Source organism: Hippoglossus hippoglossus, chromosome 12, assembly GCF_009819705.1.
Source record: "Hippoglossus hippoglossus isolate fHipHip1 chromosome 12, fHipHip1.pri, whole genome shotgun sequence".
NCBI classification, from domain to species: domain Eukaryota; kingdom Metazoa; phylum Chordata; class Actinopteri; order Pleuronectiformes; family Pleuronectidae; genus Hippoglossus; species Hippoglossus hippoglossus.
This window is the reverse complement of record NC_047162.1, coordinates 20,010,674-20,032,233: the sequence shown is the minus strand read 5'-3', so window position 1 is coordinate 20,032,233 and position 21,560 is coordinate 20,010,674. Positions and strand designations below refer to the sequence as shown.

Sequence of the window (21,560 nt, the reverse complement as noted above, 5' to 3'; positions counted from 1 at the left end):
AGTGAATCAAACAGGAAGTGAGATGTTCAGTTTAAAAAATAAAAGACCCAGAGATATGAGTGTCATCAACTGCCGTTTTATTGGTTTTTACTCGCGTGCCATCAGTTTCTGCTTCTTCAGCTTCTTCTGTGAAACCTGTGGAGAGAAGCTCAGTTATTCAACAGTCAGTGACACAGGTCAAAGGTCAGAGGTCACAGATCAGGCTGCTCAGATTTATAAAAGTTTGTTTTCATGGTGAATCCAAAGGTGTCCTAAGATGTCATCAGTGCAACCACGTGAGTAAAGTGACCACAGGGAGGCGACGGCGAGTTCAGACAATGATTAAATTAAGTTTGATTTCACTTCAAAGAATCAGATCAAAATATGAACCAGGTGAATTTATTGTTTTTTAACTTCCTGCTGTAGAATCATTTAATCACAGCAGCTTGGACCAATCAGGACAACTGGTTTGTGTCTGAACTCTGTGCCGTCGCCGTCCCTCCAGTATTTCAGACTGTACCTTTTTCTTCTGAGCGACCTCCTCCTCTGGTTTGGGGACGATCTGCTCCTTCTCCGTCAGGATCATCTCGATGTGGCACGGCGAGCTCATGTACGGGTTGATGCGGCCGTGGGCGCGGTACGTGCGCCTCCTCATCTTCGGGGCCTTGTTGACCTGGATGTGTTCGATGACGAGAGAGTCCACATCCAGACCCTGAGAGATCAGGACACAGGTGAGACAGCTGTCGACCACATCTGGACAGTTTACATACGTTACAATTTAAACTAACAATGCTAACTCTGTTTTGACGTCACATCTGTTACTATGAATCATTTGGAGCCGTTTCATGGTCTAACGTCTTTCCAGTCATTGTCCAGGATCATGTGACTAAGTGAGACAACGTATATGAACACGTGAACCTTACAGTGATTGACAGATTGCTCAGATATTCTCTAGTTTCTTTCATGGTTCATAAAAAGTCGTTTTAAGTTTCGTCATCGCAATCATCTCATGTCAATCACTGACTTTGTTCAACACAATCGTTTCAAGATTCTCTGGTGAAAACTGAACTACTCTCCAACTCTCTGGACAAAGTTTACAGTCTCCTTCATTTATCACTTATGTGATGTTAAATTAACACGGAGACAACATGTCTGTTCTTTCACACACGTGACCAGATTAAACATGTTTTCTTCAGAGGAGACAAGGACCCATCACAAGCCTCATGTGAGGAGACAGGATCAGACGATAAACAGCGCTCCTGAGAACGGACCTTGAGCTCCGCGTTGCTCTCTGCGTTCTTGAGCATGTGCAGGAGGAACTCCGCGCTCTTCTTGGGCCAACGTCCCTGAGTCCAGCCGAACTGTTTGGCCTGAAAAACAACAACAACAACGTATAAGCAGCTTTTCTCCTCTCCTCCCCATGAACGACAGATTAACAACAGCTGCTCAGAGTAAGAGTTTAGTTTCATCTTTAATCCAAAGGTGTCCTAAGAATGTCATCACTGCAGCGATTCAAGCACACGCTGGTTCATCGTGCGACGCTCACCTGGGCGCAGCGACCGACGCCTCCGTTGTAGCGACGGAAGGGGACACACTGGTGTTGGACGATCACGTCCCTCAGGTACTTGTTGGCCTTGCGGATGTGCATCCCCTTGATGGCCTGGGCTGTCTCACGGGTGTTCTGGTCAAAAAGTTACTCGACTTTATTCAAGTGTCTCATTGTGGTAAAACACAAGAAAATACTAAATCTGACAGAACATGAGTTCTGTCTGAAACAAAACCTGGAGATTAATTATATTAGATCTGAATCTATTCAACTGAGACACTTTCATCATCTACTCAAAATAAAATGTTCACATATGGACATCAGGCATTTCAAGTTGTAGATTCTTTACAGTTCAGATTTTGTTTCTTCAGTTAAATCAGCTGAAGTTTGAACTCGTATTTATGATCAAGATCAACACGACCACAGCAAATGATGTTAATCAATGAAAATCATTGTTTGAATCATTTAAGATTTTTCTGTAACAAACCTGATTAAGTTGTGTAAATGTTTAATTAGCAGTTTACAATAAACTGTTTTCAGATCGCTAGTTTATTTTAATTTCTGTGGAAACCAGATTCAAATCCATTCATTGTCACATTAAAACTAGTCTGAGATCATGTGACCTATGACATATAACACATGAACGTGACGAGTGATTGACAGATTGCTCAGATATTCTCAAGTTGTTTCATGGTTCATACAAAGGTGTCCTAGTGTCATCATCGCAATCATCTCACGTCACTGATTCCAACCATCAGCCGTTCATGTTGTTGTCCTGATCATCATGTGTTTGTACTGAGGTGAGTGAAGCCTTCACATGATGCTTGATGTTAATTCAACATCTGAACTCAGTCTCATGAGGAGACTGATTCAGAGACTCCTTCATTCATCACGTTTGATTTGATGAATGAATCCACACGTTCTTCACCACAGAGACAAGACTAACATGTATGATCAGGTCCAACATGTTAATGTCACGGGTCAAACATAAAACCCTTCATATGGTAACTCATTGAAAACATGTATGAGGACAGACAGGACATTTCACCCTGTCTCCAGATGACACGTGTCTCCAGGTTGAACCTGAGCCCAACATGTGGAGGGTGTGATCATCTTCTTACCTTGAAGTGAACCCGGAGATTGGAGCCCCTCGACTTGCATGCTGGGAAATAGAAACACAGGAAATGTATAATCACATACGTTCAAACCCGGTGTCGTCACAGAGACACTACGTCAGAAGCTCAGCTGTTTATTGAGTTGTTTTCATGTTTTATCCAAAGGTGTCCTAAGATGTCATCCCAGCTTCTGGCTAGCAGGCTAACAGGCTAACAGGCTAGCAGGCTAACAGGCTAGCAGGCTAGCAGACTAACAGGCTAGCAGGCTAGCAGCGGCTGTACTCACACTTGGTCGGGTTCTCGGGGTCGAGGGAGTAGCGGACCATCTTCAGAAAATCTGTTCACACACAAACAGATCCCAGGTCAGAATTAAACATGAAGTGAAGAACAGCAGCAGTTCATACAGACTCGGGTTCTAGTGCTAGTTAGCATTAGCTCCAGTCCCAGCAGCGGCCACCTCACACACAGAATCACCGAGAAACAGCAGATTTAACAGCTTTTCACAGGAAACACCGAAGATGAATAAACTCAGAGTCCGAGCGACGCAGAGAGAAGCTCGGCTCGAGTCCCCCGAGGAGACAACATGGCGGACACACACCGAACCGCATTCAGGATTAAAACTCAGAATCTGAGGCCGCGAACACGAACATTTAACCTGAGCGCAGAGTTCGGACCAGCACGAGGGAAAGCGAGCGGCTGGAAGCGAAGGATGATGAAGATTTAACTCAGATTCACGACAGATTGTTTCCTTCAGGAGAGAAACTGAGCTCCTACCTCTGAGGCCGCGGAGGAAGAGGAAGAGCCGCCGCAGCGCGGCCCTTCTTCTGCTGCTGCGCAGGTCCAGCGCCCCCCGGCGGAGCGGAGGAGCGACGACCTCACAGGGACCTGCACATATATTATTGGATTTATTTACAATATTAAGTTAGAGTGAAACCATCCGTTTATATGTTCAGTGTATTTTATTATTAAAGGGATAGTTCACTAAAAAAATTAAACTTCCCTCATTATCTCCTCAGCACTATGATGGAGGGGGGGGGGGGGGGGTTCAGGAGTAAAACAGACTCCTTCTTCAGACGTAATAAAACAACAAAAAACTGTGGCCTCCTCCGATATCCTGGCGATAGCTGCAGTTACTTAAGATATCAGAGACTTTTAGGTAAACACTTGATGACACCACAGCAGCAATACGGAGCCATTTTGTGTTTTTCTGTTGTTACATTACGTCTGAAGAAGGAGTCACCATTGACTTCAATGGTTTTGGACTTGGCTGTTTACTCCTGAGACTCCAGAAGTGTTCTGTGGACTCAAACACTTCACCCCCCCTCCCCCCCTCCCTCATAGTGCTGAGGAGATAATGAGTGAAGTTTCATTTTTGGGTGAACTATCCCTTTAATGTTTGTTCATTATGTTCATGTGTGTTTGTTTGTTTCTGTCTTATTCAGGTTTTTAACACAATGGTTGTCCTGCTGTTTGTGAATCTCTCCATCAGATATAAGACTTAAAGGGGACATAGCATGCAAATTCCACTTTGTTAGTGCTTCTACAGGTTAATGTGGGTATCTGGCTCATGTCTACCAACCCAAACACTCTGGGGAAAAAACACAGAAACGTCATGCTTGAGTGACTGGAATGAGCTTCCTGGTTTTTGTGTCGTAACAAGGAACTGGAAGTCTCCCTACATGGCCTTGGCCCGCCCCCCCACACTCGTTACACCGGGTTAACACCGGACGCGGAAGCGCCGCAGCGAGGCAGCGCAGCGCCGTTCTCCAGCGCGCAGCCGGGCTGTTCACACGGGACGAGCATTTCTCCGCTGGTCAGCCCCATAGACTGTATATATAAGGTCAGCCCACGATTCTGCTTTCTCCGCTTGTTGTTGTACCCGTTGAATGTCGGGGTTCGGGGGTAAATGATGGTCTTCATAGCCCCCCCCCCCCCTCTCTTTCTCTCTCTGTCTGTCTGCTTGTGTGCTTGTATTGGGGGGGCAGAGGGGGACATTTAATTATGTGATTGGGAAAATTAAAACTCCAGGACAACAGAAGGGGAATACAAAGTATGGGATGCATATTTGATAATTTATATCATATAAAATATGTAATTTATATCGTTTAAAATCATGGGGGGAGAGGGGGGAGGGGGGAGCTGGCTCATTAGCATTTAAAGGAACAGGCACTCAAAACAGGTCACTCTGTGGAGGGCTGTTTTATACAGGGTAAAAAGGAGCTGTTTTATATGATCCTTGTGGTATTTTGACCAAAGTATGTTACAGACATTTCATTAAGACCCCAAGGAACCATATCAACTTGTGGTAAAATGGGCATGCTATGTCCCCTTTAACAGATTCACATTGAACTAGTGAGACACATTCATTAAAAATGTTACCTTTTAATTTTACAAGAATAACAAAATCAGTGTCAGAAACAAATTAAATAGTTAAAATGTGAATTCTTCTTCTGATTCTGATTAAAGCACGAGACTGCTGATCATTTATTTTCCTGTTATTGTCAATAAATCCAATTAAAAGTCAAAGTCACTGGAGACATTCATTCATAGTGACTCGTTCTGTAAATTTAATTAAAGTGTAAAAGGGTTCAGAAGTTTTTTGAAACAGTTTTTTAACAGACATCATTTAACACAGGGTATAAGTGTATAACCTTTATTATCCTAATGACCATCTTTTCTGATTCACAGAAATTCTGATTGACTGATTGATAAATGACGTAATAACCACACACGGTGCAGAGGTAGTAAAGCAGTGATTGGTTTATTTGTATTTGGTTTGTATTCTGTTGTGTGATATGTAGAAAAGTCGGTGTGCACTCGCTCAGTGAGTCATGCACAACATCACACTGTAAATAATGTAAATAACGTGTCCACATATAAAAATAGATATTATTTACATCAGGCAGGAAAACTGTGGAAAAATGTCTCCAAACGAATCAGAGTCCACGTGAAGAAGGAGACTGAAGAAGACCTGATGCACCAGAGTCACATCTGATTGGTTATGTACAGTCACATGACACAAGTCCATCGATATGTGCGGTCATGTCCCACTGAGCTCCGACATCCTTGGCATAGCAAACATGAAGATCAGTCCTGTACAGCGAGAAAACACAACAACACACATCTGCACAGGGAGGGTGTGTGTGTGTGTGTGTGTGTGTGTGTGTGTGTGGGGGGGGGGGGGGGGGGGGGGGGAGACCTGCTACAACGAGGCTGTTTGTGTTTTCAGTTGAATATGAACGTTCGGCAGTTTAAGATGCAGCCGAGCGACTCACCTGTGGTCACATGATCACAGGTGAGTCTCAGCTGATTGACAAACCCTCAGTAACATGATTTAAACAAGGGAAAGGTTCTGACTCCATAATCTGCAGAAGAAGAAGCTCATGTTTCCTCTGACATAGATTCTTTCTTTCTGCCGATAATAAATTAACACTCATCCCCTCATTAGTCAACTTTTCACACGAGGCACTTAGCACCTCTCCTCGCCAGCAGGGGGCGCCACAGTGACACGTGACGTCTTCTCTCGTCGTGGTCGTCAGACACTGAACGACTCAGCAGAACGTCTTCAGCCTGAAGATCAGCTCCATGAGTCCCTCAGTGTGTGTGTGTGTGTGTGTGTGTGTGTGTGTGTGTGTGGGGGGGGGGGGGGGGGGGGGTCAGGGTCAGTATGATGACATCACAACCTGCAACACAAGAAGAAAACAAAGGTAAATCCACAGTTTTCTGTAACTGTCTTTATGTCTGACTGTGTTGTATAAATAAAGTTTAATACGTACAGGTGTGACATCATCAGGTCGGTGAGCTGCAGCCACACTGAGGCTGTGGGATGGGGGGGGGTTATTTGAGACAGGGGCTGACCACGGTGGGGGTCGGGGGGTAAACCAGAGCCACGTGCACGCGCTCGGAGCCGTTCTTTGGACAGATGATCTCCGTCAGACCTTCAGGCCGCGGCTGAGTCAGCAGCTCACCTGCAACACGAGGAATCACCTGTTAGTTACCAAGGCAACGGGCAGGAAGTCACCTCAACAGTAGGTGTCACTGTCGTTTCCTCTCAACGGCACAAACCATCACACGTAAAGTCTGATGTCATCATGTATCAGGTCACATTCATGATTCATCCACTAGATGGCAGCGTCTCCAGACTGTAGGTAAAGTAAAGTAACTAAGGACATTTACTCCTTTCCTAAGTCCTTACAGCTTCTCCTTCACATCTTTCCTTGACCCTGAGACATATTGGAACACAGCCGCTCTCAGGGGGTCTGGGGTAAATCTACTTCCTGTCCCCGGTGGTCTGCTGGACACAACCTCTGGAGATCACGTTCACTGAGAATGTTTCGACAGCTCAGTGAGATCTGATCTGGTTTATCCACACACACACACACACACACACACACACACACACACACACACACACACACACACACACACACACACACACACACACACACACACACACACACACACACACACACACACACACACACACTTTATTAATTCTCTTTGTTTTAGTCACAACCTCTCGGACGCTCTGAACCTGCAGACCGACTCTTCACTGGATGATCCAGATTATAATCCCAGATTAACAGACAGCAGCTCCATCAATTTAATCTGTCACAACGAACCATTTCATCTGTTGTCATGCCTGTGTATGAATCCACAATAAAAGAAATGGAATCCAAGATGGCAGCCTGAGTGCATCACTCTGATTATTAGATTCTGTCTTGAGGGATTTTAGACTTAAAGCTGCAAACTGTTTCAGCCTGAGAGACGAGACCCAGGGATCGAGTTCTGTTCTCTTACCATAATCTGTATTTCAGTATTTAACTGTGTGATGTTGATGCAGCAGTTCTCAGTGTTTTCATTCATCTGACTCCCCCCCCCCCCCCACACACAAAGACCTGACATAAACAAACAGGAATGCCCCCCCCCCCCCCTGTTCAAACACATGAGCAGGTAAACGGATCATTTACGTTCCTGCTCCGCTCGCCTCGTCCGTCACCCCCCCCCCCACAGCCTTATGAGGACGTGGTCATTTCAGGAGCAGGAGACGTTTTCCTGTCTCCAGGAAACTGGGACAAGGATCAGACCTGAAATCAGCTGATGACTCAGTGAAAATAAACCTGATCCAACTCAAAGACTAAAGTGCAGACGTCTCCTTTCACAGTAAGAAGTTTCCTCCTCTGCAGGAACTGAGAGACTGAGGAGAGAAGAGAGGATTAAAATAAAAGCAGGATGTGTGAAATGGAGCAGAAGGAGTCGTCAGGACGAGACTCGGCTCCGTGACGTTTCTTATCCTCTGTGATCAGCAGCTGCAGCGACTGGAAACCCAGATCTGCCGGAATGTGACCGACTTCCACCGCCGAGGAAACGAACCAAAAATAACTGGAGCAGGTCACTGAGCAGGTCTGAGATCAGATCCATGGTCTGGAGGATTAAAGCTTTATGACACATGAACACAGGCTGATCGGATCGACCAAAGGTTCAGGGCTTTTCCCTCTGCAGCAGAAAAACTCTCCTCAAATTAAACGTCACAGTCCAGAGATTTTATCATCACAAACGTTTCATCTCGAAATAGATAAAAACTGAAACTTTCTCTGCCTGAAAGTGTCAAAGCTTCAGCGCTCTGGGATTCCCCTGAAATCTGCTGCTAATCACACACACACACTCCCTCATATGTGTGCGTTCCAGATGTTAACATCTGCTGAGTAATGAGATAAACTGTCCTCATGCAGCCGAGCGAGGATCAGTCTCTGGCTTCCTCGACACACTGAAACCAAACTGACCTCTGAGCATTTAACTCTGAATCAGAAATAACCTCCGTCACACCTGAAACCACGTGTCACATGACCATTCTCCTACACTGGTTATGTGGTGGAAACACTGGAGGTCATGTCTGAAAACAGCTTATGTGAAAACAAATGTCTGAGTCAGTGTCTCTGGAACTTTTCTGGAACTTTTCTGGAACTTTTCTGGAACTTGCCTCCTGGTAAAGTGTCAGTGAGTCCATGTCTGAAAACAGAGTTTAACATGCAGCAGTTTTTAATAACGACGAACTGGTCTCTGCTCTGGTTCATGTTACAGTCAGCTGACGCGCTCAGACCGACCCCCCCCCACCCGTCTGTCACATGTGAGGTAAAGCAGGAGGATTACTGCAGAGTGATGTAACAGCTCAGCCACCAGATTACTCAGCAGCTCCTGATGAGACGTTAACCTGCAGCTGACGGCGGTTTGAGGGTGTGAACACCGACGACGTGTTTCAACAGGTTCACCTGAGCTGTTTACTTCCAAAGCTCCGCTCAGAGCCACCAGCCTGGAGCAGGAAGAAGAAAGTCTTCATGATGAAGAGCATTTGATATGATAAAAAGCTCCAGAAGCTGCTGCAGCAACGTCAGGTGAAAACACCTGAATACAAGTCATCCTCTCACTCTGACCTCTGACCTCTGAGTTGATACTCAGCGCCCTGAACATCTGCTTTCATTCAAAAACTAAAATCAACTCATCCACGAACTGAATACAAATATTCAGTTTTTATCAGTTTGATGAATCGCATCAATGTGTTTGATGTGTTTTTAAAGGAAACTGAATCCGTGGTGTCTGGGAGCAGCAGCCTCGTCTCTGTCCGGCGTGTTTGACCTCGGAGGTCGAGTCATTTCCCAGCATTCATCCGCTCAGCAGTGTGTTTACGGGCAGAGGAGGTGCAGCAGTAATCAGTGTTCTACAGCAGGAAAAGTCTGCTGGTGTTTCCTTTGGCTGCAACATCATGGAGCTGCAGCCAGAAAACATGGAGGAGTTCAGATGAAACTGAAACAACAACGACACAAAGACGAATTCATCTCGAACGACAAACACGTGAACGGAGGAAGAACCAGAACAAACATGAATCTGACCAGTTTCTCTTCAACATTAAAATAAGAGATTCAGTGTAGAGCAGGTTTTATTTCATACGTCAGCTCAGACGCTCATGTGATGAGATATATTCTATATGTTTGTTTTATATAGTTAAAGATCCTGAGGCGGCAGCAGATGATGAACATGTGGTCGATGAATCCCGTCATTGTGATGAAGACGAGACGAGTCTGAGACTTTACATTCATCGACCTATAGATGGAGGGATGGATGAATAGAAAAACAGATGGATGAACAGATGGATGAGGGATAAACGTCCTCACAATCGTAAAGTTACAAACTAACTTTTTTAACAGACTCTTTGATCCAATAAAAGTTCTGGTGGAGCTGTAGCTCTGTTTCCACTTCAGTTCATCTGAAATCATCCATGTTTTATCATATAAAACCAACAGCTACCGGCGGAGGGCCACGACGTACAGGAGGCCGACAGGAAGCCGACAGGAAGCCGACAGGAAGCCGACAGGAAACCACCTGAGCCACAGGTCGGTCCTCTCCTGTCGTGTGGCGTCGCCGTGGTTCCCGTCGGGGGAAACGACCTCGGCAGCGTCTGACTGAACGTGTGAGTCGCTTCAATCCCACAATCCTTTAACAGGATTAAGAGGAGTCAGACTGAGCAGCTGATCCACAGCACGAGTGAAAGTGGAGCCACATGCAGCTCGAACGCACAAACGTGAACATACACACACGTGTTTATCATGTGCACTTACAACCAGGAAGTAAAACCCCTCCAACAGCAGGTCACATGATCGTAGGGATTCTGAATTCTTGTTGAATCACTTTGTCTTTCAGTCGACACATTTCAACATCCCAGCTCTGAGAACACTGCTGCTAGGCAACGCACAACATGGACGCCACAGACGCTAACAAGTTAGCACGCCAAATTCCAAAGATGGAAGATGGATGGTGACGGAAGCTGTTGACCAATCACGACAGAGTGGAGCAGCTGACCAATCCGAGCTTGGCTTCATCAGGAGGGGGGGTCTTAACCAGACAGGAAACAAGTGTTTGAGACAGAGGCTGAAAAGAGGAGCTGCAGCGAGTCTGAGGAAACCGTTGTCTTCAGAACATTAGAGCATGAAAACGTTTTACAGTCATAACACTCATCAAAATGATCGACCTGAAGAAGTCTCCTTTAGATTCAGGTGTGAAATCCCTGCTCAGGGGTCAGAGGTCGTGAGCTTCTGTCTCCACAGCAAATACAAACTGAAAACTAAGTACAACTAAGTTATCAAGTAAAAATAATAAGTCAAGAAAGACAAGGATTCAGAGTTTGACCACAAGCGAACCAATGAACGAGCTCCGTTCTCAGGGACAGAGGAACCTGGTCTGCCCGGGGACGTCGGGACAAATCAGAATCTATATTTCAACTAAGTGTAAAGTGAGCTGAGGCCGAAGGAGAGACGCCGTGTGGACGAGGATGTTAAACAGCGAGAGAGGGAAAGTGTTTAGTTTGCTCGTCTGTGTGGAGCCTGAACTCTGCAGCCAAAAATATCTTGTCCATAAAAGGCCGGAAACACGCAGCGCTCCGACATGAGGAGGTGTCTGTTTACAAAAGTCTGAGAGGAACCAAACTCAACTGATCCTCGTTTCCTTTGACGCCGGGTTCAGCTCCGTCTGTCCCACGGATCTGAGTTCAACGCTTCATGGAACTTCATTCGTCTCCGGTCATAATTAAAGGTGATCTGGGCTGATGAAGGTTTGAGTTTTTAGTCGATTTTTCAGGTACTTTCCACTTTTACTCCACGACATATATCAGCAAATATCTGAACTTTATAATCACACTGTTTTTTATATTGTTAAAAGTAATGAATAACGAGAGGTCAACTGATCTTCTGGTCCAATCAGAATGAGTATATAACATTAAAGCTCCACGACCCAGACGTCTCCACCCGCCAAAATAAGAGCCACGAAACTCCGAGAGCCTCGTGTCCGACGAGGAACAGACCAGGGATCAGTACAGTAAAAGCAGGTCACGTTGCCATGACGACTGCCTCCTCCATCACCGCATCAGGAGCATCAGCATCGAGGATTATCTCGACCGCTGTGCCCCCCCCCCACCCACCCACAACCCCACTTCCTTTAGGCCGACGGCTAAAGGTCTTTGTTCAGGCAGCACCCCCCCCTCCCCACCACCAGCACCACACCCAATGTAAGTCATTCTCTGATTCATCAGATCTAAGGGAGGGGGGGGGGGGTCGATACTGGACCATTAACATGAAAACACATGACATCATCACTCTGCACCAGACGCTTTCATCATGTGACCAGACACAAGAAATAAAATACAGTATATTACAATAACTCCTCCCAGACTTTATCTCTGAACATGGTTTATATTTATATATCTTCATTTAACAGTTCAAATTTATATACTTAAAAAACATAAATTTATCTAAGAAGTTATTTTTCAAGTATCAAAATAAAATAGTTGTTAATGTGTTAAATATATTTAGTGGTTATTTTAGTAAAGTTTGTTTATGTGTCAGGAGAGTTTAGAGTTTATTGGTGATGTAAACACTGACGGTGTTTCATTATATGATCTACAACAAACATTACTAATATTTATTATTATTATTATCCCGGACAGACAGCTGGACGGGTTGGGTTCAGGAGGCGGGGTTAGAGAGGTTTACCTGGGAAGGCGTGCGGGTTGGACGACCCCCTCTTGAGGCACTTGGAGCAGAGGATGTGAACAGAGTAGTGGAGGCCGGGCCACTCCTGCAGCAGCACGTTCAGCTCCTCCACCAGCGGCGTGATGGCCTGCCACGCCGTCCAGATGTTGGGCAGCGAGGCGTGGCTGGCGATGGACAGAGTCTCCGCCTGCAGCTTCCCTCTGGACGGCCGGTGGCTGATCACCACGGGGACTTTTCCTCGATAGGCAAAGATCCGGTGTCTGCCGTCTGACCTCTGAACCACGTGGCTGTTGATCTGCACGCTGAAGCGAGCGAACAGTCCGGGAGGAAACAGGAAGGGGAAACTGTACTGGATGTGCAGCTGCTCTACGGAGAAGAAGTGGCAGTGAGGCAGCGAGCCGCCGCTGGCCGAGGCCTCGGCCCAGGGCTCGTCGCTGCTGACGTAGCTGGGGAACTTGTACCAGGCCGTGGCTCCGTTCAGAGGCTTGCTGCGAGGTTTGTTGATGCAGTAGCAGATCCCCATCTTCTCCAGCAGCTCCATGATGAGGTGCAGGTCCTGCTGCGTCTGTATGAGCGGCCTGAGGAGCAGGCGGATGACGTTGGAGGGCAGAAGGCCGTGTTGGAGGAAACCTTCCACATGGTGCTGCAGATGTGTCACCCTGAGGTTCTCGCCCTTCTCGTCCTCTATCACCAGACTCACCCTACCCTTGTCCCCCCTCTCCCCCTCGGACAGGAGCCGGTCCAGCAGCGTGGACTCGTCCCTGTGGAAGAAGACGTTAAGAATTGCAATGAACCGTGGAAGATTGTGGAAAACATACTCCTTCAGCGTGAGGCTGTCCTCAAAGTACAGCAGCTTCCCGCTCTCGTGCAGGTAGGATAAGGCGCTCTGCAGCCGGTCCTCTGTGAGCCCCGCCTGGAGGCCCAGACGAGCAGAGTCCCACCACGACAGCCACAAGTCTTTGGGCTTAAAGTGCAGCTCCTCCAGAATCTGCCAGGACTTTGGCAGAACGCGGTGCAGGTTGGGGAAGATGTCCCTGTGGTCTGCCACAGACATGAGCTTCTCTCTCAGCCTCTGGATGTTCCTCTGCGTCTCTGTGCAGCTCACACTCAGGACAGGAGACAGAATCTGCAGCCGGTGGTTCAGCATGAACTGCAGCTGGGCTTTCCTCCGCCTCAGGTTCCTGTCTGAGACGCCGTAGAAGAGGACGTGGGGGCTGGAGATGCGAACGTTGAAGCCCTGCTCCAGCGCCTGGTCCACCTGCAGAGCCAGGCTCCTCAGACTCTGGACGTCCCTCCTCTCCTGCAGACCGATCTGTCTGTGGATGTCCAGACTCTTCTCCTCCAGCTCCACCTCTGCACACAGGTCTGCATGTGTCCCCACCACACACACCACAGCGTGGGGCACTTTGGCACCGAGGAGGTGGAGGAAATACCCGACATGGGCGTAGAAGTTCTTGGGTGAATATGTTTTGAGATTGACGACGAGGACGTAGAGAGCACCGGGGGACAGGAAGAAGGGTTTGATGAGGTCATAGTTTTGCTTCCCTGACAAATCATACACCAGAAATGTGAGACAGCGGTCGGCGTCTGCCACCCAGTTAGTGACGTCAATCCCTTTGTTCCCCAGGATTCCTGTGACGTCCCGCTGTCCCACCACGCTCTGCCTCAGCCACGTCTTCCCAGCGTCTCTCATCCCCATCAGGACCAGTTTTAATCTAGGCTTCACGGCGAGCTGGGAGTGAGCGAGCTCCTTCTGATAGGCTGCGATGTAAGGGATGCCTTTCATACACACCTCGTACGGAGGCTGGATCAGAGGGTTATCCTTCACCTTCCAGATGTTCACTTTGGACAGTTTCCCAAAATGATCTGGAAGAATGGCGATTTGGTTCCCCTGCAACACGAGTTCCTCCAGCTTCTCCAGCTCCACCACAGAATCAGGCAGATACGTGATGTTGTTGTTGTCCAGCCAGAGGTTCACCAGCTTCACCAGCTCACCGATCTCCTCGGGAACATGAGTGAGTTTGTTCCTGCTCAGGTAAAGTTCCTCTAATCCTCTGATGCTTAAAATAACCTCCGGGAAGTTCTCAAACTCGTTGGAGGACAAGTTGATCATCTTGAGTCTCTGCAGTTTTCCAAAAGACGGCGGCAGCAGCGTCAGGTTGTTCCCGTCCAGCATCAGACTCTCCAGGTTGTGCAGGTGGCAGAAGGTGTCAGGTAACATGGACATGCGCAGGCTGCTGAGCCACAGGATTTTAACGGAGCGCAGCTTCAACACGTCAGCTGGTAACTCCTGGAACTTGTTCCCGGAGCAGTCGAGCTCCTCCAGCTCGCTGAGGGCCAGGATCTCCGAGGGGAACTGGTTCAGCTTGTTGTGATCCGCGTCCAGAGTCCGCAGCCTGCTGAGGCCGGAGAAGGACCTGGGGAGGTCGTGCAGGTCGTTGAAGCTTATGTCCAGTTCCTCCAGAAGCTGAAGCTCTGAGATCTGATCCGGCAGGTGCAGGATTTTGTTGTGACTGACGCAGAGCTTCTTCAGGCCCCTCAGCTCCCCCACACCCTCGCTCAGGCTCCTCAGACAGTTGTGGCTCATGTCGAGCTCCACCAGCTGCACCAGCTCGAACACCACCCGGGGAACCGCGCTGAACTTGTTCCTGCGGAGCACCAGGATGCGCAGGTTGTTCAGGGAGGAGCCCAGCCCGAGAGGCAGCTCCTGCAGCGAGTTGTTGCCCAGGTTCAGCGCCTCCACCTCGGCCACGTCCTCGGGCAGGGTGATCTGGTTGTTCTTGGAGCAGAGGGTGAGCTGGCGCATGTTGCTCCGCAGCTTCCTGGAGCGGAGGGCGGCATCCCTCCACAGCCGGGCCGTCTTCAGGTTGTTCTCCTCCATGACGGAGCAGCCGGACCCCCCCTCCTCCACCTCCGGGTTCTCATGGAGACTCTTCATGGATCCGGAGCGCGCAGCATGGTGCACGAGCTCCTGCAGGAATCAGCGCGCTGCTCGGGCTCGGGACGCGGGGGGAGGTCGCTGTGTGTCGGGGAAGGATCGAGTGTGTGTGCGTGTGTGGCCGCGGAGGCATCGTCTCCTCCTGCGCCACGAAACAAACCGCAGCGGCTACAGATCCGGGTTCGAGCCCGGAGCCGAGGTCCGGAGCTGCGGGAGAACTGTGCGCGTCTCCGGCGTCTTCATCGCCCCGAGTCCCTGGTCCTCTGCACCCGGATATCAGCGCCTTTCTCTGGGCTTTCTGTCTCTTCCTGTGTCGGTCTGCGGAGAAGCTGCGTCACAACAACACTCCTCCTCCTCCTCCTCCTCCCTCCATCACTCTCCTTCCTGCTGTGGGAGGAGAGAGTGAACGGGATTCATTACGCTGTTTGCGTAGGAAAGTTACGCTGGTCACGTAAATAATAATAATAGAGATAAAACAACAATGCAGGTCAATTCAGGAATGTGCTGAAATATTCAAAAAAAGTCTGATTTTATTTGAGACTTAAAATAAAACAGTAAAAGTCATAAAACTATAGAAAATAGAAAAACTTCTATTTACTTTATAGATGAATGTGAAAGAGGAATTATCAAAATAATTCACTAATATATATCAAATATTTAAATTACAAAAACACAATAAATCAGTGAGGTCAAACAGAGTCAGACTCACAAACTCTGCACCAGAGACTCTTTTATGTGCAATAATACTTGAATATTTATATTCATATTTATCAATAGCACCTTTTTATCCTTGTTTAGTTTGAGATTCTTTATTTTTATTGTTTTTATTTCATTGTATTTATTTGCTGCTTCCGCATAGTGTTTACATTTTAGTGTTTTTAAATATAATATTATTATATTATATTAATTATTACACACATTATATTAATATTATCTATATAGTTATTTGCTGCTTACCCTCATGTGCCTCATGTTTTAGAATGACAACAAATCTTCTTGAATCTTGAATCATTTAAAAACACATGAATGAATAAATGTATAAATTCTTTACTAGTTTGAAAAGAGAAATAAAAACTGATATATATAATATTTTACTTTAATACCTGAATTTCCCCCATGACAGATAAAAGAAACAGCTGTGAACAGGTATTTTCTGTTTTGTCAAAGTTCAAGGTTTCAGGTCATCAAACTCATTTTAAAATCAGACAAAGATAAACACACGTAAACACAACATGTAGTTTCCACGAGCAGATTTCATTTATTAAAGGAGTAAAACGTGTCTGACGTGTGTACGTTTCCTGAACAGATCGTAAACACGGTGAAGGTTGTGAGTCAGAGAAGAACGGATCTGGATCCTGGAACGTTTTCTGAAACATCGAAACATAAAATGCTTTTTAACGGCATCACTAGTAACAGTAAAAGCAGGTCACGTTGCCATGACGACTGCCTCCTCCATCACCGCATCAGGAGCATCAGCATCGAGGATTATCTTGACCGCTGTGCCCCCCACCCCCCCCCACACACCCCCCACAACCCCACTTCCTTTAGGCCGACGTCTAAAGGTCTTTGTTCAGGCAGCAACACCCCCCCCAACAGTAATTAAAAAAGACTGATCATCATGTCGAAGGTGACTGAAGTCTCCGGTCACTTTGGAAGCAGATCTGACTCCTGGTCAGATTGATGATGGTCTGTGGGGGCGGACCCGGACGTCCCTGCTCCCCTGAATGGGTGTGTGACGGCGGTGTGTGAGATGGGCGTAGCCAGGACCTGGAGTTTCCTGTTGTTGTAGATCTGCCGCAGCGTCGCACTCTGCTCCTCCTCTTTCTGACTCTGAGCTCTGAGTTCAGACTGAAGCTGCTGACGATCATTCAGCTGACGCCTGAGCCCCAACTCATACTCCTCACACCTCCGTCTGTCACTGTGAATACATGAACACGTGAGGAACATGTGAGGAACATGTGATGACCACATGATGAAAACATGATGAATGAAAACATGTCTCACCTTCTTCTCTCCTCCTCGTCCTTCACCTTCATCTCCTCCATCATTCTGTTCAACTCGTCTCTCTCTCTGCAATCACCAGCACGTTTCTGCTCCTTCAGGTCAACTACACACACACACACACACACACACACACACACACACACACACACACACACACACACACACACATCGTAAAAGAAGAGAAAGTTTAGTTCTCTGTCAGTCTGGTTCTGGTTCTGGTTCTGGTTCTCTCTGGTTCTCTTACTGTTTCGTTGGATCTGCAGACGTTGAGCCTCCACCACTTCGTTAATTATGCACCTGCGGTTCTCTTGCTGGAGACGGTTCTGTTCTTCTTTTCTGTTCCAGTTCTCCTCCATTTTCTCATTGATCAGCTGTTCCGTCTCATCGTCCTCCCTCCTCTGTCGCTGCAGCTCCTCAGACAGATACTCACGGTACCGATGCTGTTCCTCACACAGCTCCACCTGAACCACACAGAACAACATCATGTTCTCCTGACGTGTTCCTAATGAACTGCACACTGAGTGGGGGGGGGGGGGGGTTATAGCTCTCTGACATCCTCTACTGGCCACTACTACACAGTGCATTTACTCCAGAACTGATCACTTTGTCTTTCAACATTCAGAGAACAAATATTTCCTCGATGAACGTTCTCGGCTCCAGAGGCTCAGGTGTGTTTACCTTCCTCCGAGCAGCTTTCTGTTTCTCGTCTGTTTCCTGTTGGAGCAGCAGCTGCAGTATGTTCATATCCAGCTGCAGCTCGTCCTGTTGATCTCGAGCTCGATGCTTCATCTTCATCCTGAAGTCCTGATCCAGCTCGTGTCGTCTGCTCAGCCTAGTCTGAAGCTTCTGACGCTGCTGCTGCTGACCCTGCAGGACCTGCTCCTCCGCCTCCCGCCTCTGGAGGGAAACAACAAGCAGAACACTTCCTGTGTGGATTCAATCACGTCTTGATTTAAACAACATGTTTAGATTTCAAAAGCATGAAAAGGAACCTGGTGTTTTCTCTCTTAGGTCACATGACCAGCAGACGTCACCTAATATGAGGCTGAAGTTAAAGATTTGGTGTCTGAGTTTAAATACTGTGAGTTCAAATTCCTCCTGTAAAATAAAGACTCACCTCAGAGAGTCTATTAGTTTTATTTTATTATTTTATTACTCAGTGAGTTTTGCTATTTTTATTGTTTGATAACTCATTATAATGTATTTGATAAAGTCATAGGTACTTGAATGTGTCATGAGGTGTTCAGGTGCTGGATATTCACGGACCATGAGTCGAGCCTCCTCCTCTCTCTGCTCCTTCTCTGTCCGTCTCTTCAGCTCGGCCTCCTCCACCTGAGTGTCGAGGCCGTTCAGCTGCTCCATGTTCCTCTGCCGCTGCATCTCCGCCCGCTGCTGCTCCTGCTCCTCTTTAGCTCGTCGATCGGCCTCCCACAGCTCGTGGAACAGCTCGTCCTCCTCCTGCTGCTGCTGCAGCTGCTGCTGTCGACTCCTCACCAGAGCCGTCTGCTCCTCCCTCACCTGCTGCTCCCTCTGTCTGCTGTGAATGCTCCGCACCTCCTGGCACTGCTCCCTTTAAACACAGCGTCATGCACAACATTCACTCCTCGGGAACAAACCGCAGACCTGATGGACTCAGACTGTAACATCAGACTTCCCCTGCCTTAGTTAGGGGGCGTGTCTGACTAGCTGCTGGGCGTGACGCACACCCAGCAGCTAGTCAGACACGCCCTCTCACAAATGAAAATGGCGTGAAGGGACCTTTAAGTTCGGCCTCAGTACCTGAACTGCTGATCCAGTTTGTCAGACACCAGCTGCTGTCTCTTTCTCTCTCTCCTCTCCCTCAGTGTTTGAGCTCTCACTCTCATCTTCTCTTGTCTCTCCTCCAACGTCTCCTTCGTCTCCTCCAGCTCCTGCAGGAGCTGCTGCTCCTCCTCCGCCAACACAACCTGGAGCCTGCAGAGGTGAACAGGTGGAGACGTACTTCACTGAGAGGAATTCATGGATCTTGATCAAAGTAATCCCAGGGATATTAATGAGTGTGTGAGTATTGATTCAAATAAAAATCTAGATCTGCTGAATTTAAATGTCCGTGTCTGAGTTCAGTCAGTATTTGAGTATTTTGAATGTTTCTGTGTAAAACAAATCTCAGTGAGACCTTAAATAAAGGATTTAAACACAACTTGAGTAAATGTACAGTTACTTTCCATGAAACCTGATTAAACCAGACGGACCTGTGTCTCCGGTGTTCGATGTCGGTCTCATACAGTTTCACAGCAGCTTGGACTTCTCTGTTGACGGTTCCGCTCAGGAACTGACGCTCTGAGCTCTTCAGCCACGAGCTCTTGATGTCACAATTCTGCTGCTTCCTGTTGAACTTCAGGAGCTGGTCTCGGGCGGCGTCCTGCCTCCGTCTGTCCATCATCAGCTCGTCTGCACGACGCCACTGAGGCAGCTTTGCTCTCTGATCAACACAAACACTCATTTACATCCCTGCCTTTGTTTTGTTGTAAATTAATGAATGAATAAAAATAAAATGACATCAATTTCAGGCTCATCAGTTCTGAGCGAACACATCCTGAGGTAAAACTACCACCAGCAACATTAATAATAACATTAATAATAACAATGTGATTATAACATTATTAATAACAACAATGATAATGATAATAGGTCCAAACTAAGTTACAATGATATTTACTCTGAGTAAATATCAGTTACAGTTAAACAGAACTAACTAATTAAAAAACTTCTAATATTACATAATGTATTTTAAATAAATGATTCTCTTTAATATTTTACTCTATTACATTAATTTAGTTGCTTCAGTTACAGTAACATCTGGTGTCCGACTTTCAATCACATGAATACTTTCTACTTGTCACAGTATTTCTACTCAGAGGTATTTGTACTTCAGTAAAACTACGAGTTCTCCAAGTAGCGGCTGACAGCTCTGAATTAACCGAGGTTCGGTGTCTCACCACGGCCACAGTGTGAGGAGTCGGTCCGGTCACCTCCGGGGTCCCGGTTCTTCTCTGACTCAGAAACATCGTTAACGGTTCCGGTGAGTTCACGTTAGTTAAGATGAGTTAAGATTAGTTAAATTCAGTTTGGTTAAGGTTAGTTAAGATGACCTCCGGTGAGAATTACAACCGAAACGTCACATACACAAACAGGAAGCGTTCGGTTCCCATGGAAACATTAAACACGGGGGCGTCCCGGTGAAGATAGCAGGAAGCTCGTGGAGGCACTTCCGGTGTCAACAGAAACTGCCACTGATATGTAAAGGCAGCTGCCTTTGATGCCACACGGTCTGGAGGCAGCTGCCTTTGATGCCACACTGTCTGGAGGCAGCTGCCTTTGATGCCACACTGTTTCTGGGCTCACTTTCCGATTGCATATGAACCAATCACAGTTTACTATCATAAGTTGACTCTGGCCCAAATGTTTTCCTTATGTCTGGATCTCATAGACATTCTCCAAGGACTCTTCGTTAAATACACTAACATCCATAAGAACATTTAAAATAGACTTATTGTTACTCCTTCAACTTGAAGGTATTTGTTATGAGTTATGAACTTCTATGGTGTGAAAGCATCAGTGCATATACGAGACCAATGACACACGGAGCTGTACACAACAACAAACAGCTACTGAACTCCGACTTTTTAACCAAGTGTTATTCTCATGTCTTCAGTATTTATCTGAATTCAGTTAACTGACGATGTCTCCATGGACGACAATGTTGATACAGGCTGGTTTATCCTGTCAAAATAAATGAAATGTACTGATATTGAAGCAAACTGTTATTTATACTTTCCTGGCTCACCAGTAATTTCAAGTACCACCAAGGTTACCAAGTACAGCTTGAACCTTTTGATGACAGATGTAGATATTCAAAATGTGTCAATAATCCCCTTTTGTTTGTTTATGTTTGAGTAATTTGTGCAAATGCAGATCTTGATAATTAAATGATAGCATTGTCTATTGTAAAGACATATTGTGTCAGTGGTGGTGAATGCTAATAATGGAACCTTAAAAAGGGCGACAGAGCTGCAGTACCAGACACAAACAGCAGGGTTTACATGTGTCAAAGATAGCAACAGTATTGTCAGGTGTTGTCAGGACTGGGTTAAAGTGACTTTAATATGAAAAGATCTTTGAAGTTCTCAATTATGAGTCTCTTTATGTGACTCACTGAAAAGAAAGCAGTGTTCCAGTGTCAGTCATTAAGCATCATGTTCCATTGACGTCGCTGCCAAGTGCTTCCACCTGCGTGTGAACCAGATGGTTTGACATCGTTTTAACAACAGCTCAACTCTGTCAACCTCTGAGAACGATGCCTGGATAAAGGTCACCCCCCCCCCCGTGGCTTCACAAACTGGTCACATCACCTTGGCAGTCTTGACATGATTTGCCCCGAGACTGTTCTGCGGATCGGA

The 21,560-nt window shown here is 46.8% G+C and overlaps 3 protein-coding genes, 1 long non-coding RNA gene and 4 other non-coding genes across 10 annotated transcripts; 1 reads left to right on the top strand and 7 right to left on the bottom strand.

Annotated features, from left to right (window-relative positions):
* Positions 1 to 60: 60 nt before the first annotated feature.
* Positions 61 to 3,462, bottom strand: rpl17 (ribosomal protein L17). 3 transcript variants are annotated; one of them, XM_034601668.1, is made up of 7 exons: positions 3,415 to 3,462; positions 2,927 to 2,977; positions 2,647 to 2,687; positions 1,526 to 1,660; positions 1,251 to 1,349; positions 500 to 691; positions 61 to 135 (listed from the first exon to the last, which is right to left on the bottom strand). In XM_034601668.1, exons 2-7 carry the CDS (start codon positions 2,964 to 2,966, stop codon positions 88 to 90), a joined length of 555 nt encoding a protein of 184 aa, XP_034457559.1. In that variant the 5' UTR covers positions 2,967 to 2,977; positions 3,415 to 3,462; the 3' UTR covers positions 61 to 87. The 3 variants fall into 3 exon arrangements, with proteins under 3 accessions (XP_034457559.1, XP_034457560.1, XP_034457561.1); XM_034601669.1 differs by having other exon boundaries at positions 3,296 to 3,416; XM_034601670.1 differs by lacking the exon at positions 3,415 to 3,462 and adding an exon at positions 3,289 to 3,402.
* Positions 203 to 271, bottom strand: LOC117772282. Its single transcript, XR_004615733.1, has one exon. It is a non-coding gene; the product is annotated as a small nucleolar RNA SNORD58 (small nucleolar RNA).
* On the bottom strand, positions 1,421 to 1,487 carry LOC117772291. The gene has a single exon (XR_004615741.1). It is a non-coding gene; the product is annotated as a small nucleolar RNA SNORD58 (small nucleolar RNA).
* On the bottom strand, positions 2,189 to 2,253 carry LOC117772284. Its single transcript, XR_004615735.1, has one exon. It is a non-coding gene; the product is annotated as a small nucleolar RNA SNORD58 (small nucleolar RNA).
* LOC117772283 lies at positions 2,762 to 2,830 on the bottom strand. Its single transcript, XR_004615734.1, has one exon. It is a non-coding gene; the product is annotated as a small nucleolar RNA SNORD58 (small nucleolar RNA).
* Positions 3,463 to 5,124: 1,662 nt separating the features above from the next.
* Positions 5,125 to 5,869, top strand: LOC117771404. Its single transcript, XR_004615583.1, has 2 exons — positions 5,125 to 5,216; positions 5,249 to 5,869. It is a non-coding gene; the product is annotated as an uncharacterized LOC117771404 (long non-coding RNA).
* mfhas1 (malignant fibrous histiocytoma amplified sequence 1) lies at positions 5,383 to 15,495 on the bottom strand. Its single transcript, XM_034601507.1, has 3 exons — positions 12,180 to 15,495; positions 6,417 to 6,608; positions 5,383 to 6,323 (listed from the first exon to the last, which is right to left on the bottom strand). Exons 1-2 carry the CDS (start codon positions 15,115 to 15,117, stop codon positions 6,478 to 6,480), a joined length of 3,069 nt encoding a protein of 1,022 aa, XP_034457398.1. The 5' UTR covers positions 15,118 to 15,495; the 3' UTR covers positions 5,383 to 6,323; positions 6,417 to 6,477.
* A 1,208-nt stretch (positions 15,496 to 16,703) lies between these two features.
* Positions 16,704 to 19,618, bottom strand: cfap53 (cilia and flagella associated protein 53). The gene is made up of 7 exons (XM_034601563.1): positions 19,353 to 19,618; positions 18,901 to 19,074; positions 18,388 to 18,691; positions 17,800 to 18,018; positions 17,366 to 17,582; positions 17,122 to 17,224; positions 16,704 to 17,035 (listed from the first exon to the last, which is right to left on the bottom strand). Exons 1-7 carry the CDS (start codon positions 19,601 to 19,603, stop codon positions 16,762 to 16,764), a joined length of 1,542 nt encoding a protein of 513 aa, XP_034457454.1. The 5' UTR covers positions 19,604 to 19,618; the 3' UTR covers positions 16,704 to 16,761.
* Positions 19,619 to 21,560: the final 1,942 nt, after the last annotated feature.

Excerpts from the sequence above, each read along its gene's own strand:
- rpl17 (XM_034601668.1), bottom strand. The coding sequence starts at position 2,966 with ATGGTCCGCTACTCCCTCGACCCCGAGAACCCGACCAAGT. Across the intron at positions 1,350-1,525 it reads GCGTCGGTCGCTGCGCCCAG|GCCAAACAGTTCGGCTGGAC; the intron begins GTGAGCGTCGCA and ends GTTGTTTTTCAG. Across the intron at positions 692-1,250 it reads AGAGCAACGCGGAGCTCAAG|GGTCTGGATGTGGACTCTCT; the intron begins GTCCGTTCTCAG and ends CTGATCTCTCAG.
- mfhas1 (XM_034601507.1), bottom strand. The coding sequence starts at position 15,117 with ATGAAGAGTCTCCATGAGAACCCGGAGGTGGAGGAGGGGGGGTCCGGC. Across the intron at positions 6,609-12,179 it reads CAACCCGCACGCCTTCCCAG|GTGAGCTGCTGACTCAGCCG; the intron begins GTAAACCTCTCT and ends CTCGTGTTGCAG.
- cfap53 (XM_034601563.1), bottom strand. The coding sequence starts at position 19,603 with ATGAGTGTTTGTGTTGATCAGAGAGCAAAGCTGCCTCAGTGGCGTCGT. Across the intron at positions 18,692-18,900 it reads AAACTGGATCAGCAGTTCAG|GGAGCAGTGCCAGGAGGTGC; the intron begins GTACTGAGGCCG and ends CTGTGTTTAAAG. Across the intron at positions 17,225-17,365 it reads TCTGCAGATCCAACGAAACA|TTGACCTGAAGGAGCAGAAA; the intron begins GTAAGAGAACCA and ends GTGTGTGTGTAG.